General features: G+C 47.1%; 2 protein-coding genes across 2 annotated transcripts in view; one reads left to right on the top strand and one right to left on the bottom strand.

The window, feature by feature from the left end:
* MINAR1 (membrane integral NOTCH2 associated receptor 1) overlaps positions 1-18,257 on the bottom strand; it is a 211,501-nt gene that overhangs the window by 53,359 nt on the left and 139,885 nt on the right. The window lies entirely within an intron of this gene.
* Positions 1-18,257, top strand: part of MTHFS (methenyltetrahydrofolate synthetase) — a 37,681-nt gene that overhangs the window by 6,341 nt on the left and 13,083 nt on the right. Inside the window, exon 2 of the mRNA XM_081839343.1 lies at positions 3,391-3,655. Coding sequence (XP_081695469.1) covers positions 3,391-3,655 — 265 coding nt within the window. The remainder of the gene's footprint in view (positions 1-3,390; positions 3,656-18,257) is intronic.

Below are 18,257 nucleotides of genomic sequence, written 5' to 3' on the forward strand. Positions count from 1 at the left end.
ACATACCCCCAATTTTTGGTTCCTTGAAAGAACAGAAGGATGCAGACATTAATAATGAAATAAAACACAGTATTGACAACCGTCTTGAGTAGCTCCTTGTAAATAAATGGGTGTAATGTTCACATATATCAGTTTAAAATATATATTTATATCCTGCCTTTCCAGCTTGCAGTAAGTTGTGAGCCACTTGAGGCAGCTAACGAGATTTCAGATTAAAACAATCATACCGTATATACAACCGTCAGACCAATAAACACAACAAATAAACTTGGTTGTAAGAGGATGATTTAAGAGCCAGCTGACCCATAAACCTGTTGGAATGAAACATGTTTTAGTTTGGCGTCTTCAAGCCTTCAGGGAAGGGGGCAAAGAGCCCCAAAGCCTAACAGCGACACAAATTCTTCTGAAACCGTGTAAAGATTGGCAAAAATTATGGCTGAACTAGCTGATACTTAGCATGCCTATGGTGTTTTCCTGAGTGCTCAAGGGATTTCATCGACATTATTTGCACGATCCTAATAAAAATTTTGTAATGTTGGCTGCTTGCATTATGCCCACGTTACAGAGAGTGTCTTGCCTCAGGTCATCTAAGTGAAGCTCAAGGAGTAGCAGGGATCTCCTCAGGGACTCCCAGCTCAGTTTTCAGATTGAGTTCATGCTTGTATCTATTACAGCTGCATCGAGTCCCGCTGCAGAGATAAGGAGACTCCACAGCCCCAAATGAGAAAGCCTCCGAAAATAATCCCGTTTCTTAATCTTGTTTACCAGATGGTGGTGGTCCCTGCGGAGAAGCTGTCAAAAGCTAAACATTTGGGGGAATTTGGGGATTCAAGAGTGCATGTGTGTGTGTGTGTAAGTTTTAGGGGCGTATGAAATTGGTTGCCCAGGAGAACCCAAACACTTGCCTAGCTCCCTAGAAGGTATGTTGAGAAGAGGGCTGCTGGATCAGACCAAAGGTCCACCTGGTGTAGCATCTTCTTCTCAATCTGGATACCATTGCTGATTTACAAGCACCTTGCCAATTTGGATCCAGGATACCTCAAGTACCACCTAATCCCATCTATCCCTGTCCAGTAACTGATGTCTTCAGGGGAGTCACCGTTAATGGTCCATCAAGGTTGGAATGCATGGCTTGTATCGCTTAGGATTGTGGGCCCAATTTTGTGGCTCTGCCTTCTAGCTGACGTCAGGCAGGCCCTCTCCCTACAGAACCTCCAGTACCAATCAAAGACTTTTTAAACATTCCAACAAGCATTTTAATTTCAGATTTTAATAGGTTTTTTAAAAAAACAAACAAACCCCTTTTTGTATTGTAAACAGCTTAGAGGCCATTGTAGTTAAGCCGAGACCATATAACACTGGTCCTGAAAGACCTACATTGTCTCTCAGTACATTTCCGGGCACAATTCAAAGTGTTGGTGCTGACCTATAAAGCCCTTGGCCCAGTATCGCTGAAGGAGCGTCTCCACCCCCATTGTCCAGCCCGGACACTGAGGTCCAGCTCCAAGGGCCTTCTGACGATTCCCTCCCTGTGAGAAGTGAGGTTGCAGGGAACCAGGCAGAGGGCCTTCTTGGTAGTGGTGCCTGCCCTGTGGAACGCCCTCCCGTCAGATGACAAGGAAATAAACTATGTTCCAAAGAACATTCGCCAACCGGAACAGTCACTTCTGGGTTTGCGGTGTTCGGGAGCCAAAACATTCGAATTGCAAGGCCTTTGGGATCCAAGGTGTGACTGTAGTGGGGAAGCTAAACTGAGCTGTCAGAGGAGGATTTGAGCAAGGCCTTTTACCCGAGGCAGCAGTGGCATTGTAGTGGTTAGTGTTTTGGGCTAGGACCCGGTTCAAATTCCTGTTCATCCATGAAGCTCTGACCTTGGGCCAGTCACAGTCTCTCAGTCTAAGGGCATCTTCCATCAGCATATTAATGTAATGCTTTGCTAGGCTTAAATCCCTTCTCCCAATACGACACGGAAGTGTCATAGTTGATCTACAGCAGGCATAGGCAAACTCTGGCCCTCCAGATGTTTGGGACTACAATTCCCATTGGGGTGGGGGGGTTCCTGCTACACCATCATCCCTCACCACTGGTCCTGTTTGTTAGGGATGATGGGAATTGTAGTCCCAAACATCTGGAGGGCCGGAGTTTGCCTCGGCCTGATCTACAGGGTGGGGAGATTCAGATCTGGTCCACTGGGATCAAAAAGATTCCTTGACCCCAGTGAATGCTGGATCAAATGGTATCTGGCAGTTTTCTAGTAAGGAAGCAGCTTGTTTCCAGACGTTGTGCCAAGAGCGTTGCTTCAAATATCTGAAGGGATGCCGGGCAGAAGATGGAGCAGGCTTGTTTTCTGTTATTCCAGAGGACAGAGGTAGAGTTCAGTGGATGAAGATTACCAGGAGGGGGCCATGGATGGGGAGTCACTGGCCTCTCAGGTACCATTGAACTTCAGCTCCCATCAGCCCCTGCCAGCATGGCCAATGGCCTTGGGCAATGGGGAGTTGTAGTTTTGCCCTGGGTGATGGGGGTACACCAACTAGAAGGCCGCAGGTTCCCCATATCTCTGCTAGGCATTAGAAGAAGCTTCCTAGCAGTAATCCGACAGGGATGGAAGATATTGAAGATATTTTAAGCAGATGATGGAAGCCATCTTAGTACTCTGAGCAGGAGTCTTGACTAGATGACCACTAAGGTCCCTTCCTCCCCCCCTTATTTATATAAATTTATTTATTTGGTTTTCAGATTAAAATTTTACAGTCACATATCCAACATGCAACATAAAAGCAAGATTCCAGAGAATCTCCTGGACTTCCCTCTTCCCCTTTGTGGGTCCTATTGTTAATCATTTCCTCCTGCATCTTTTATGATCATCCAAATCTTTTACCTCTCCGTTGTATGCAAAATTAACCATTAAACTACAAGTGTTATCCCAATCCTACTAATGATTTTAACAGTTTACAATGGTTTTTAAGATAAGTTACAATTTCCTCCCATTCCTTATTAAAATTTTGGTCTTCTTGATTTCTGCTTCTTCTGGTCGTTTTAGACATTTCGGCACAATCTTATCAACTGCCATTCTTCTCCAGTAAGGACTTTATCTTCTTTCCATCTCTGGGCCAATAAAATCCGTGCAGCCGTGGTCACATACATAAATAGTCTTTTCTGCTCCCTTGGGATTTCGGGGTTTTTTTAAAGAAAAAGTTATACTGCTATGGTCCTTTCCAACTGTATGGTTTGATACACTATTAAAAGAACAACAACCTTGGTTGCAGTTGGAAACTTGGATTATGTGGTTAAGCCCGATGCCTCAAGCAAAAGGTGGGTTCTCCCACCGTTTTTTCTTGCGAACTTTCCAATCTCTCTGACTGCAAACTCCTCTCTTTCCCAGTGCAGGTGCTGGAGCATCCTAAATACCAAGCATCTCAGAGAATTGCCATCTTCCTAAGCATGTCGGATGAGGTCCAGACAGAAGAAATCATTAAGGACATTTTCCAGCGTGGCAAAGAGTGCTTCATTCCGCATTACAAGCCCCGGAGCAGCCACATGGACATGGTGAAGCTAGCTTCCTATGAAGAAATTGCTTTGCTGCCCTTGACTTCCTGGAACATCCATCAGCCGGCTGAAAATGACATCAGGGAAGAAGCCTTGTCAGCGGCAGGTGAGCTTGGCGAGCAGAGGGCTGTAATTTGGTGCCAGAATACATCCTTGTGGGAGAGATGAGTAATGTTGTGACATATCAAGGCATGGACAGTCATTGATGGAAAATATCCAAAGTGGTACAGTGGTTAGACTGGGAGTGGGGACTCTGTCGCCTTCTAGATGTGGGTCTCCCAATCCCCATCAGCCTCAGGCAGCATGGCCAATGGTCAGGGATCAGGGGGTTTGTAGTCAAAAACATCTGGATGACACCAGTTTCCACATCTGTGCTCTGTTGCACTGCAAAAACACACATGCAATACAGTACACACACACAGAGAGAGAGAGCAATTGTTATGGAAACAGTCTGTGAATCAGATCAGTTCTCTTCAAATTGACAAGATGCATGGACCAAGTTTGCCTAAAAACATGGACTGAATCAAATCTTCATCATCATCACCATCACCATCATTTATTTATACCCCACCCTTCTGGCTGGGTTTCCCCAGCCACTCTGAGCACCTCCCAACAGAATATTTGAAACACGATAAAACATCAGACATTAAAAACTTCCCTAAACAGCGCTGTCTTCAGATGTCTTCTAAAAGTCAGATAGTTGTTTATTTCCTTGACGTCTGATGGGAGGGCGTTCTGCAGGGTGGGTGCTACCACCAAGAAGGCCCTCTGCTTGGTTCCCTGTAACCTCACTTCTTGTAGGGAGGGAACCGCTAGAAGGCCCTGGAAGAGTCTCCTGCTGCTGTTTTCTGCAGATGCAATAGAGGCGGTAAATAAGGTCCTCTTCTCCATTGCTATCACCACTTGGTAGGCTCAATGTTGAGCTCTAACCTGTGCCCGGTCCGATTCAGAGTGAGTTTTCCACCACCGGCACTCTAGCTGTCTCAGCGATTGTTTCATCCCCCTCAGCTCCGGGGAAAACCATGGGGCTGTCCAGGCTCCATGCAATCGGAGAAGGCGCTTCGGAGCCAGACTGTCGATAGCCCTGGTTAACTCCACAATCCAGCGGGCCACCAGGGAATCAGCTGAAAGGCCATCAACATGGGATAAAACATCCCCTACCACTCTCTGGAAACCATTTGGATCAGGCTTCCTCAAACACGGCCCTCCAGACGTTTTTTGGCCTACAACTCCCATGATCCCTAGCTAGCAAGACCAGTAGTCAGGGATGATGGGAACTGTAGTCTCAAAACATCTGGAGGGCTGAGGAAGCCTGATTTGGATCCATTAAGTGGTGGGGGCGGACCATCTGAATCGGTCCCACCTCCCTGCAGAGGGGAAGGGTCACAGAGAAGGCCTTCAAGTCCATCTCCACCCCCCTCCAATTTTTAAAATTGAAAATACTTCGTTCTCTTGCAGGACTTTAGAATTGGTACATAAGCTAAGAGAAGGGGGAAGAGCAATTTCAATTGTGGGCAGAAAAAATTCATTAATCGTATACGTCTGCATGAAGGTATAATGAGTGAGCTATTTTAATCATTCTCAGACTGACATTCTATGGACATTAGGTGCATACCTGCATTTAAGAAGCCCTGGAAAAAAATCCACCTGTGTAGTAAATAACGCCTTGACGGCCCCATTGAAGGATTTAAATAAGATGTGTGCAAAATGACAGATAGATGGAGCGCATATGTCAGAGCTGCCTCTAGGTCCCAGCTCACAGAGGACCAACGCTAGGCTGTGGTAATGTATAAAAGTCTTTATTGAAGTTCAGTTTCCATTTCAAAGCCACAGCGTGCAGCCCTACGTCTTAACCCCTAGATCGGCACAGTCCCGTCTGAGTCTCCTCCCCTCTGACACCAGTTAAAATCCTAGCCCTGCTCCACCTTTTCCGCTGCTCTCTCCTCCTCTGGGTCCTCCTGCCCGCTGGGGCATTGCCCTTTCTGGACTCTTCCGACGCTGAGTCGCTTAGCTCCTCCCCCTGCCTCCGTCGGGCTTTAGGACCCGGTTCCCAATCCTCACTCTCTGCTGTCCCGCGCTCCTGTACATTTGAACTTGCCTCTCGCGCCAACCCAGTGACCTTTCTCCTAACCGTTACACTACTTCTGTCACTGCTTCCCTCTTCCGGGACACTAGCCGGATCTGACCTCCCCTCCGTCGCCCGACTCTCCGACGGAGGCGTGGTCAGCTCTGCCTCGTCTCCTCTCCCTGGTGGGGAAAGCACTGGCCCCGATGCTTGGGACTCTTCCCCCCCACTCTGCTCTGGTGGGGAAGCTGGTCCTGATTTCCAACTACTGCTCTGGGAGTCCCTGCTGCCCCCTTGCTCCTGGGGCGTTCCCCCTGGGAACCCCCTGCCCCTGGCCACTGGCGCCCCCTTCTGTGAATCTTCCGATTCGCTGGAGAGGCTCATGGAATCCCTCGGACCACTGTCCTCTTCTCCTACGCTCCCCTCGGATTCTTCCCCTTCGCTCTCCATTTCCCCTCTTCCCTGTGCCTCTGCTCCTGAGCCCCTGACAGCATATGTTGGAAGCGGCGAAGTTAAATATAACTACATAATGGGAAAAACAGAAAATGGTCCAAACAAGATTGTAAAGTGATTGCCAGGACTATTAGATTTTCTTCCCTTCAGGGAGGGTTGATTAAAACTTACAGTACAATATATATCCAAGCGAGAGATTAATTTAAAAAGTATTTTTTTTCTGCCTTTTTTTTTTTACACTGGTCATAAAAAAGACCATGGCATGAGACAAAATTGAAAATCAAGGCTTAGCTCTTAATGTAATTTATTTTTTAATGAAATGATTTGAAGTTTGGAATGAACTTCTGCTCAAAGACAATGAGCCATGGCGCTTCTGTGTCGGGTGGGTGGGTATCAGGAGAAGGGATTTGGGTCTAGCAAGGCATTAGTATGCTGGTGAAAGAGCCCCTCTGGGGGAAAAGGGGGAGCAGGAGCAGCTCCTGATCTTAGCAGTGCTTCTAAACTGTCAGGGATTCTCAAGGCAGAGATGAATCGAACAGTACTGTCCTTTGCAGGCGGAACTCAGAATTCAGTTCCACGGAGTTAATTTACTTATTAAATTTATAGCCTTCTCTTCCTCCCATAGGAGCCCAAGGGCTGGAAGCATCAGGTGATAAAATAATAAAAACATCTCAAAAAAATAAAATAAAATCCAGTACGGATCCAGACCAGGAAAGATCCAAACTGAAAAGCCTTGTTGAAAGAGGAAGGTCTTCAGTTGGTGCTGAAAAGACAACTGAGACTGTGCCAACCTAAATGTTGAAGGGGAGGGAATTTCGCCACGCTAAAGGCCTGATTCCTTCTTTGTGTAGAATGGAGGTACTGATACAGTGGGATATGCAGAGGAACCTCAATTGCAAAGTGCAACGATCCATTGGGCCTGCAAGTGGTGAAATGATATCCGCATTGCTCAGAGCCCTTTTTGTTGTGTTTTTGTGGGTGTGTTTTGCAACATGTCACTGGGGCAATAATAGTGCATAAGTGGACGATTTATACTGGGCTGCCTGCACATCATTCCACTTTATTAGTTGCTCTGAAATGCAGGGACGTGGGTGGCGCTGTGGTCTAAACCACTGAGCCTCTTGGGCTTGCTGACTGAAAGGTCGGCGGTTTGAATCCCTGCGACGGAGTGAGTTCCCGTTGCTCTGTCCCAGCTCCTGCCAACCTAGCAATTCGAAAGTACACCAGCACAAGTAGATAAATGGGCACCGTTGCGGCGGGAAGGTAAACGGCGTTTCTGTGCGCTCTGGCTTCCATCACAGTGTCCCATTGTGCCATAATTGGTTTAGTCCTGCTGGCCGCATGACCTGGAAAGCTGTCTGTGGACAAACGCCAGATCCCTCGGCCTGAAAGTGAAATGTGTGCCGCAACCCCATAGTCACCTTTGACTGGACTTAACTATCCTGGGGTCCTTTACCTTACCTACCTAACCCCAGTGTTACTTCATTACTGGGATCCTCTGGCACTATAGTGCAACGAAAGCAAGACAACCCCCCCCCCTCCGGGACATTTGTGGTATAAATATTACAGGGTTTTAGCAGGAAGCTGTGGGGCATGCACTAACTGGAAATGAAACTGCACACTCTATCCAAAGCTAGCCTTACTTGGAGTATTTATTTTTATCAATTTGTTGCACTGACTTTCCCACTTTCCCACCCCTCAAGGCGGCATGCATGGTAGTCCCCCTCCTCATTTAACCCCCACAGCAACCCTGGGAGGTAGGTCAGGCTGAGAGACAGCGACTGGCCCAAGTTCACCCCGAGAGCTTCATGGCTTAGTGGGAATTTGAACTCTGGTCTCCCAGGTCCCTAACCGACAATCTAACCACACTGGGGCTAGATCTAGTGGAAGGTGTTTTGGGGTTGTTTTTTAAGAGAACCGTGGGTGGGGGAATTTGGGTCAGGAAAGTGAAATCTGTCGAGTCTGTGGGAAATGGCGGACCCAGATTAGCTGTGTGCAAAATGTCTCACTTTCTTTCTGGAACTTGAGCAACGAGGGCTACTAGTTGCCCGAAAACGCTTCCTTTAGCCAGCAGATGTCAGTATTCTGTAGATTTAGTAGTGAGATTGAGTGACACTCCCCCCCACCCCGCTCCATGTAATTAAATTCTTGCTCAGTCATTGCAGTCACATACAGGAGACAGATCAGGTGTCCCCAGGGAAGTCTGAAGGCAGCTGTGCCATGTGCAGTCATTTCTCTTAAATGTGAGTGTAAGAAAAATACTTGTGGGGTAGGGGCTGTGACAGGGGCCAATGAAACCATGAATACTTTGGAAACAATGTTTTTTAATTTATTTTATTATTTTTATTTTTATACCACCCTTCATCTAAATATCACAGGGCAGTCCACAACATAAAGATACAACATGAGAAAGCAAAATATATAATAAAACAAAAACAAATAACCACCCCCTTACAAACACATTTAAAATGATTCTGTGTTAATCAGCCAGATAGGGGTAAACAGGAATGTTTTCACCTGATGCCTAAAGATATGTAATGAAGGTGCCAGGCGGGCCTCCCTCCATTCCACAAACAGGGAGCCACCACAGAAAAGGGCTGTTCTCTTGTCGCCACCCTCCGGACATCTTGTGGAGGAGGCACATGAAAAAGGGCCTCAGATGCTGATTGCAGGGTCTGGATTGGTTCAGAGACGGTCCTTGAGATATCTGGAGACAGTGAATGCTCTGCTGGGATTTTCATCCCCCTCTCATAACGCTAGAACTCAGAGCCACTCGACAAAATTGATTGGATGTGGACAGAGCAACAAGTATTAATTTTACCTGGTATAAGAAGGTTAGTTTATACAACGACACATTCTAACTAGGCAAAAGCCCTCAAGGAGGGTACAAAGCAGAGCTGGGAAAGGGTGTTGCAAGTGTGTGTGTGTGTGGGGGGTGTAGGTTTGAGAGTCCAAAGGGCCAGCTGTTGTTGTTTAGTCGTTTAGTCGTGTCCGACTCTTCGTGACCCCATGGACCAGAGCACGCCAGGCACTCCTGTCTTCCACTGCCTCTTGCAGTTTGGTCAAACTCATGCTGGTAGCTTCGAGAACACTATCCAACCATCTCGTCCTCTGTCGTCCCCTTCTCCTTGTGCCCTCCATCTTTCCCAACATCAGGGTCATTTCTAGGGAGTCTTCTCTTCTCATGAGGTGGCCAAAGTATTGGAGTCTCAGCTTCAGGATCTGTCCTTCCAGTGAGCACTCAGGGCTGATTTCCTTAAGAATGCATAGGTTTGATCTTGCAGCCCATGGGACTCTCAAGAGTCTCCTCCAGCACCAGGACCAGCTAGAGAGGCCAAATTTGGCCCCTGGGCTTGAGATTCCCGCGGGTTGGACTAGATGATCCTTGGGGTCCCTTCCAATTTTACAATTCTTAGTCCTCTTACAATTTTACAATTCTAAGTCCTCTTACAATTTTACAATTCTAAGTCCTGGCATGCATGTACCTTTCCATCTTCATTTTTTTCCTGGAATGAGCATTTCCACGCTGAAAGGAGGAGGAAAGGATAGCTTTTGTCTTTGGCGGTCTGTATGTTTTGCAGGTAATTCGCTTGCGAGTTTATTGTCAGGCAGGTTGCTAAATTGCCAGCGAGATGAAATTGCAGAAAGTAATACTTGGAGACAGGCGTATTATTCTGCTTTGATTCAACATGTTCACAGCTTCTCAGAGCTGCTAGGTGGAACTGGTGCAGCTGATTGTAAACTGATAAGACGTGTGGTTATTTTATGCTTGGGGTTTTTTTGGTTTTTGTTTAATCCATGTGAATATATTTCAAATCTTTGACTGGTTGTGCTTCACCGCCCACACACAACAGAATTGGCACAACCCAGAAGTATGAAGGAAAATCCTTTATAGTAACTCAAAGGAGTGGGAATGCGACTTCCTGGAAAAGGACGATGGAGGAAGAGAGACGTGGTAGAAAGAGAGCCATCTTGTCTGGATAGGTAAAATTTCCTGGTTCACACTGAGAAGCTATTCTTAAATGCCCTCTGGTTTGGAAGTGAGTTGCCCATAGAGATCATTGGAGACATCCAAGATATTAATGCAGCTGGGATTCTGCCACCAGGATCATCTCCCCTGCAAAGCAGCCCTGCCAGCACTGAACATGCTCAATGGGGATGGATGGTTGGGGATAAACCCCCCCAAAAGCAGAGAGTGGATGGGATATTGGGGTCTGGCTGGAATAAAAGACCAGATCAGACCAAACACTCAACCTAGTTCAGTATCCTGCTCTCATAATGGCCATCCAAATGCCCGTGGGAAGTCCTCAAGCAGCGCATAAGCACAGCGCTCTCCCCGCTTGTGGACGCGGGTGGCGCTGTGGTCTAAACCACTGAGCCTCTTGGGCTTGCCAATCAGAAGGCATAGTCGGCCAATCGATGTTAAAGAAGGATAGAATTTTCTTTATGTATGCAACAGCAGCAGCAAGAATTCTCATAGCAAAGCATTGGAAGACACAAGATGTACCCACTCTGGAAGACTGGCAGATGCAAGTAATGGAGTATATGGAGATGGCGGAAATGACTGGCAGAATCCGAGACCAGGGAGAAGAGTTGGTGGAAGAAGATTGGAAGAAATTTAAAATTGATTTACAGAAATATTGCAAAATTTTTGAATGTTAATGACGTTGGAATGAAACGAAGTGGTTCAAGCAATATGGTTAGAAGTTATAATATGTGGGGATAAACAATTAAGGGTAAATTAAGAGGGTATGAATTTGCTGAACAAATTTTTAAATGGAATACAAAAAAGGGAGGTGTGAGGAAGTCATGAAAATAAGTAAATGAGTGGTATGATATATGAAAGAGAGATTTTTATTTTTTCCTTTTAATTTTTTTTGTTTTTTTTGTTTTTTCTTGTGCTTTTTGTTTACCGTTTTGTAATTTTCTTCTTCTAAAAATTTAATAAATATTATTATAAAACAACAACAACAGAAGGTCGGCGGTTCGAATCCCCGCGATGGAGTGAGCGCCCGTTGCTCTCTCCCAGCTTCTGCCAACCTAGCAGTTCGAAAGCATGCCAGTGCAAGTAGATAAATAGGTACTGCTGCGGCAGGAAGGTAAACAGTGTTTCTGTGTGCTCTGGTTTCTGTCATGGTGTTCAGAAGCGGTTTAGTCTTTCTGGCCACATGACCCGGAAAGCTGTCTGTGGACAAATGCTGGCTCCCTTGGCCTGAAAGTGAGATGTGCGCCACAACCCCATAGTCTCCTTCAGCTGGACGTAACCATCCAGGAGTCCCTTTACGTTTTTTTACCTTTTGCTACGCACTACCACTAGATCCCAATCTGCTTTCTGCCCTTCCAATTATTTTGAAGCTAGCTGCCCTGTAAGGCTAGAGAATATCTGGTTTTCATCATCGCAATATATCTCCAGCTAAACATCACAATATACCAATTCATCACAATGTCTGAAATAAGGAGGGGGCTGTGGAGAGGAATTGGCTGACTTCACGGTTTCCCTCAGATTTTGCATAGCGCGCGCACACACACACACACACACACACACACATCCCATGATTCGTAATCTATTGCCAGGTCAAAAAATATGAAACCAATATACCACGATACAGACTTGAAACCGGTTTTGGATGATATATCGTCTAGCCTTACTGACCTGTTGCCTCTTAATCATCTTGTCTGCAGGTTAAACATACACAACTTTCCTCATAGGAAAGGGATGGAATTTAGCTCAGTTCTCACTTAAAGCCAAATCACATTTTCTGAAGCAATGTGGAAACCGAAGCACAGCCATCCTTTGAAATCTGCATTTACCAGAAATTTGCTAAGCAGTTGTCCAACTAAACAGTGTTAAAAAAATATTATGCATATATTTTATATATTGGTTAAAACGGCATGCAAAAAATGCATTCTGTGAGGAGAAATTGCTTATAAAAACATGTCCATTGGTCAAAAGTGCATACAAAAAATAATATAAATTCATTCCAAAATGCATCATCACCCCCCCCTCAACACCTTCATCCTTTGCCTTAAAGTGGACATTGTTGCAAGTGAAGCATTGGGGGAACAGAAATAGAGGAGAGAGAGAGAGAGAATTGAACAAGATCTATCAAATCCCAACAGACCTGAAAGGAGTGGAAGCTGCAGGAAGAATAGTTGTTAGCATATGCCTCTGCTTTGCTTCTGTTAGGTGATGAATTATCAGTATTCCTTTGCCTTAAACCTTTATGACTTATATTCATCCAAGGGAGAGTCACGCTTTTTTGCTCAGGAGGGCAAATGTGGGTCGGGAAGGTACAGTGGTACCTGGGGTTACATACGCTTCAGGTTACATACGCTTCAGGTTACAGACTCCGCTAATCCAGAAATATTACCTCGGGTTAAGAACTTTGCTTCAGGATGAGAACAGAAATTGTGCTCCGGTGGAGCGGCAGCAGCAGGAGGCCCCATTAGCTAAAGTGGTGCTTCAGGTTAAGAACAGTTTCAGGTTAAGTACGGACCTCCAGAATGAATTAAGTACTTAACCCGAGGTACCACTGTAAATGCTTCATGCTGACACAGATCTCTGACACAGAGGAAGAGAGGGATAGGGCTCTGTTACCTGGAACCTACTTGCGGATTCTGCTGACGGCCCTCATTTTCTGGGAAGACCACTTACAGATTGTAATGATCTCAGGCAGGCAAGCAAGCTCTGATAAGAATTAACGAGTCTCTGGCCGTTTTATGGTACCTTTATTTACAATTCACACCCAGAGAGCGGCTCTGTGGCTGCCGCTCTTAGCTACGAGTTGGTCACTCTGAGTCTCCGCCCCTTTCACAGCACGAAAGGCGCCAAAGTCCAGTCCTTCCGCTCTTGTACTTCCATTGCATTTTGACCCTTTCAGCTCTTCTGGTTCAGGGAGAGGGGGGGTGGACTCCCCCCGCTCTCAAACGAAGAGCCCTCTAAACTCTGCTTCCCTCCTGGTTGCATAGCAACCCTCTCAATGCCATCTATCTCCTCCTCCCCCTCTGCCTGTGAGCTTTCCAAGTCTGCTGCTTTATCTGAGTATGGGAACTCTAGATGAAGGGGGCCCAAACTATCCTACCCCTGCTTTGCTGGCATTCCCTCTCTCCAGAGTCAGACACTGGCTCCCTGTGGAATGGCATTCCTTCATTTTCACAGTCAGCCTCTTCTCAGGCATTTGATTCGGCCACGTCTCTGACACAGATACACTCCAGAGGGAGAGTTCTTGAGTGTTTCTGCTGGAACGGTCACCTATGTGGAGGTCACCTATGGGAGGAACTGTATCTTATTGGTGTTGCACCTGAACTGCAAGTAGAAGGAGATAGTTGAGTGGTACGGCATTTGCCTTGCATGCAGGAGGTCACAGCTGCGTGCCAGAGTACCTGCTTTGTATGTCAAAGGTTGAAGGTAAGTTGTAGAGCTTTGCATGCAGAAGGTCCCAGATTCAATCCCCGACATCTCCTGCTAAAAGCTGATGGGGAAGGAAAGTATTCCCGAGCCTTTGGAGTGTCAGGGAGAGATGACCAGAGATGGAGAACTTGTGGTCCTCTCCAGGCATTGCTGGACTCCAATTCCTGATGGTTGACTATGCTACCTGGGACTGACGGAGTCCAATATCTGGAGATGTTCTCCAGCCCTGGAACAGAGAATACCGATTGGGTCTAAGGGCAGCTTCCTAAAAGTCTGTTTGGAAAAATTAAAAGTACAAAAAACAGCTTAACATGGAATATATATAAAATTAGCTAAATCTGTCCCCAGCAAACGGGCTTGCTTTGCCGATCCATTATTGTTGCTTTGCAATAGAAAGACAAAAGAAGAAATCCATTTTATTTTTGAGATAGTATGGTAGAGAAATTTAACTTGCTTTTTGTAATAATAATAATAATAATAATAATAATAATAATAATAATAATAATAATAATATATCTTTATTGTCATTGCCCCCTCTCGGGGACAACGAAAATTACTTGGCTGCTCCATCCACCCAGGTAGGGCACTCCACACAAAATCTGAACAACTATAAAAACACTAATTAAAACTATACAGTATAATACAGCAAGGAAGATTAGATGACTTTCAAAGTCCAGGTTTCCCATTCAGGGCCGAGATCGCTCTGGAGAAGAAGCTGTTCTTGAGACGGCTCGTTCTTATCTTCATCGTCCTGTATCTCCGTCCCGACGGCAGGAGCTCGAAGAGACAGTGACCAGGATGCGATGGATCTTTTACTATGTCCAGTGCCTTCCTATGGCACCTTGTGGCATAAATCTGCTCTAAGGTGGAAAGTGGGCACACACATAAGCCATAAGTGAGCACGCTCTCAATGGCACAGTGATAGAAGGGGCAATACTAGATGGGGCAAGCTCTTGGCAAAGATGGCACCTCAATGTATCAATGTCTGCCATTCCATTGGGTGGCTGTTTCAAACTTAATATGCCATCTCTAAAGCAGAGCTGGAGCAATAGTGTATATTTGATTTTGAGTGTTTGACAATTTCTGGTCTATATGCAGGAAGCAAATTTAGGAAGAAAATGTGCTGCTCATTTGCAAACTCTGAGGATTTATTTTCTTAGAGGGGCTTCCCCCCCCCAACCTCTGAAGTATTGTTTCAATATTTATTCAGAACGCTATTTATTTAAGGCTACATTTGCACATTTATTCAATCACGAATTCCTGCAACTTCTCGTTTGCCCTGCTAACTGTATGTTTGCCTTTGACACCTTGCTGCTGTATTTCAAGCACAAACCATTGCATTCAGCGGATCTTACTTCTGAGTAGACAGGCAGAGGGTTGCACTGGCTGGTTAGAGTGTTCTAAAAATATATTAGTCAAGAATTCTGGATGCTACAGTGTTTTATATTTTGCTGAGAACTATAGCTTTGCCAACAAAGGTCCGTATAGTAAAAGCTATGGTTTTCCCAGTAGTGATGTATGGAAGTGAGAGCTGGACCATAAAGAAGGCTGAATGCCGAAGAATTGATGCATTTGAATTATGGTGCTGGAGGAGACTCTTGAGAGTCCCATGGACTGCAAGAAGATCAAACCTATCCATTCTGAAGGAAATCAGCCCTGAGTGCTCACTGGAAGGACAGATCCTGAAGCTGAGGCTCCAATACTTTGGCCACCGCATGAGAAGAGAAGACTCCCTAGAAAAGACCCTGATGTTGGGAAAGATGGAGGGCACAAGGAGAAGGGGACGACAGAGGACGAGATGGTTGGACAGTGTTCTCGAAGCTACCAGCATGAATTTGACCAAACTGCGGGAGGCAGTGGAAGACAGAAGTGCCTGGCGTGCTCTGGTCCATGGGGCCACGAAGAGTCGGACACGACTAAACGACTAAGCAACAACAACAAATAGCTTTGTGAGGGAAAAGCTATCATTCCCATAATTCTTTGGGGGAAAGGATGTGCTTTAAATGTAGAAAGGTACAGATGGTAATAAGTCACATCCATTGCTCCAACTATTTGTTGCCTCTACCCCTGTCTGCCACTGGCATATGGCCCCTGGAAGATTACCTATGAGGGAACATGGCCCTGCAGTCTGAAGTTTCCCCCCACTTTGGACTCACAAGATCAGCACCAGACATATTGAAATATTTAGACCTTTCAAGGATATTGCAGATCTGGGCTCTGTTATTACTTGAAAAATAATACATTTATGTTTATTTTATTTCTGCATTTTCTGTTCAGATAAGCACAAGAAGCTTTGGCAGGAGCTGTGAGGAGGCCCCGGCAGTAACTACATATCCAACACCCATCCAACCGCCACTGATACCAATATACGAATAAATTGCATCTCCCAGTCAGAAGCCTCAAATAATTAAGTGAGAGGAAACAATTTACTCCAGACTGGAGACATTAAACAAAAAGATTGGGGAGGGAAGAGCAGAGCAGAGACGGGAAAGCTAGTGCTAGATTTCTCTTGCAAATATAACAGGAAGAAACCACATCAGTCCATATTGACAGTAAAAAATAATCTTATCAACTCCAATTTAAACATATATCAATATCAGCAGACCATATGCCCTGATAGATACTAACATAGATAAATACTAACAGCTTCATACCTGGCATTGCTTGGGAATTCTAAAAAAAACAACCCCAAAATGTGTAGTTTTGAAAGGTTCGGTCCATCGTGTTAATCCAATTGTCTCCAAAAGAAATGAAATCCTTCCACTTGATCTCAGGAACTATTATACAGAATTGGGTTACGATTCCTTCACAGATGTCCAAATGCATAGGAAACAGAGAATTTTCAAAAATATATACTAGGCCATTGCCATACGTCCAGGTTTTCCCAGAAATATATACGGAATACTGCAGTCAGCAACAGTGCCCTGGTGGAAATCTTACAAATGTCCGGGGGAAATCCGGATTTATGGCAGCTTATGTTGGCAATGCCATTTTTTCCTGTATTTCCATTAAAAAAGCTCAGAAATGGCATTTTTAAAAGCAGTTTTGTCCCAAAAGCTCAACCACTGTCTGGATTTGTAACTGTTTGAAATAAAGGTAAAGGACCTCTGGACGGTTAAGTCCTGTCAAAGGCAACAATGGGTTGTGGCGCTCATCTTGCTTTCAGGTCGAGGGAGCCGGCATTTGTCCACAGACAGCTTTCCGGGTCATGTGGCCAGGATGGCTAAACTGCTTCTGGCTCAGCAGAACAGTGACAGAAGCCAGAGCAGGCGGAAATGCTGTTTACATTTCCGCCACAGCAGTACCTATTTATCTACTAGCACTGGCATGCTTTCGAACTGCTAGGTTGGCAGGAGCTGGGACAGAGCAACGGGAGCTCACCTCGTCACGGGGATTCGAACCGCCGACCTTCCAATCGGCAAGCCCAAGAGGCAACCTTAATATATACTGAAGGGACGTGGGTGGCGCTGTGGTCTAAACCACTGAGCCTCTTGGCAAGTCCTAGGCTCTGTGGTTTAACCCACAGCGCCACCCGCGTCCCTAATTAGGCAACCTTAATATATACTGAAGGGACGTGGGTGGCGCTGTGGGTTAAACCACAGAGCCTAGGACTTGCCGATCAGAAGGTCGGTGGTTCGAATCCCCGCGACGGGGTGAGCTCCCGTTGCTCGGTCCCTGCTCCTGCCAACCTAGCAGTTTGAAAGCATGTCAGAGTGCAAGTAGATAAATAGGTACAGTGGTGCCCCACAAGACGAACGCCTCGCAAGACGGAAAACCCGCTAGACGAAAGGGTTTTCTGTTTTGGAGGCGCTTCGCAAGACGAATTTCCCTATGGGCTTGCTTCGCAAGACGACAGCCCATAGGGAAATCTCCGGGACAGTGGGGAAGCGCAGCTCGTCTTCCCCGCTGTCCTCGGACCTCCTCCGAAGCCTGGCGGCGGGGCGGGGACACCTCCTCCCGCCGCCGGGCTTCGGAAGGATGCCCCGATGCCGGGCGGCGAGGCGGGAACGCCTCCCCCCGCCGCCCGGCATCGGAACGATGTCCCGAAGCCGAGCGGCGGGGCGGGAAAGTCTCCCCCCGCCGCACGGCATCGGAACGATGTCCCGAAGCCGGGCGGCGGGGCGGGAAAGTCTCTCCCCGCCGCACGGCATCGGAACGATGTCCCGAAGCCAGGCGGCGGGGCGGGAAAGTCTCCCCCCGCCGCACGGCATCGGAACGATGCCCCGATGCCGGGCGGCGAGGCGGGAAAGTCTCTCCCCGCCGCCCGGCATCGGAACGATGTCCCGAAGCCGGGCGGCGGGGCGGGAAAGTCTCCCCCCGCCGCCCGGCATCGGAACGATGTCCCGAAGCCGAGCGGCGGGGCGGGAACACCTCCCCCCACCGCCCGGCTTCGGGGCATCGTCCCGATGCCGGGCGGCGGGGCAGGAACGCCTCCCCCCGCCGCCCGGCGGGGCGAGAAAGCCTCCCCGCGCCGCCTGGCATCGGAACGATGTCCCGAAGCCGGGCGGCGGGGCCGCGAAGCCTGGGCGCGCTGGCAACTCTCCGCAAGGAGCGCTCCCGCTGCTTGCGGAGAGGTCCGCGAAGCCTGTCCTGGACCTCTTCTGAAGGCAGGCGGGGGGCAAAAGTCTTTGTCCCCCCTGCTTGCCTTCCCAGGGGCTTTTAAATTGCCCGGACAGCGGAGAAGTCCTCCGCTGTCCCGGGCGATTTTAAAATGCCGCCCGCCAGAAGAGGTCGGGGGAAGGCGGTTTCCATAGGAACGCATTAATTGATTTTCAATGC

Source organism: Podarcis erhardii (assembly GCF_964252035.2).
Source record: "Podarcis erhardii genome assembly, chromosome: 14".
NCBI classification, from domain to species: domain Eukaryota; kingdom Metazoa; phylum Chordata; class Lepidosauria; order Squamata; family Lacertidae; genus Podarcis; species Podarcis erhardii.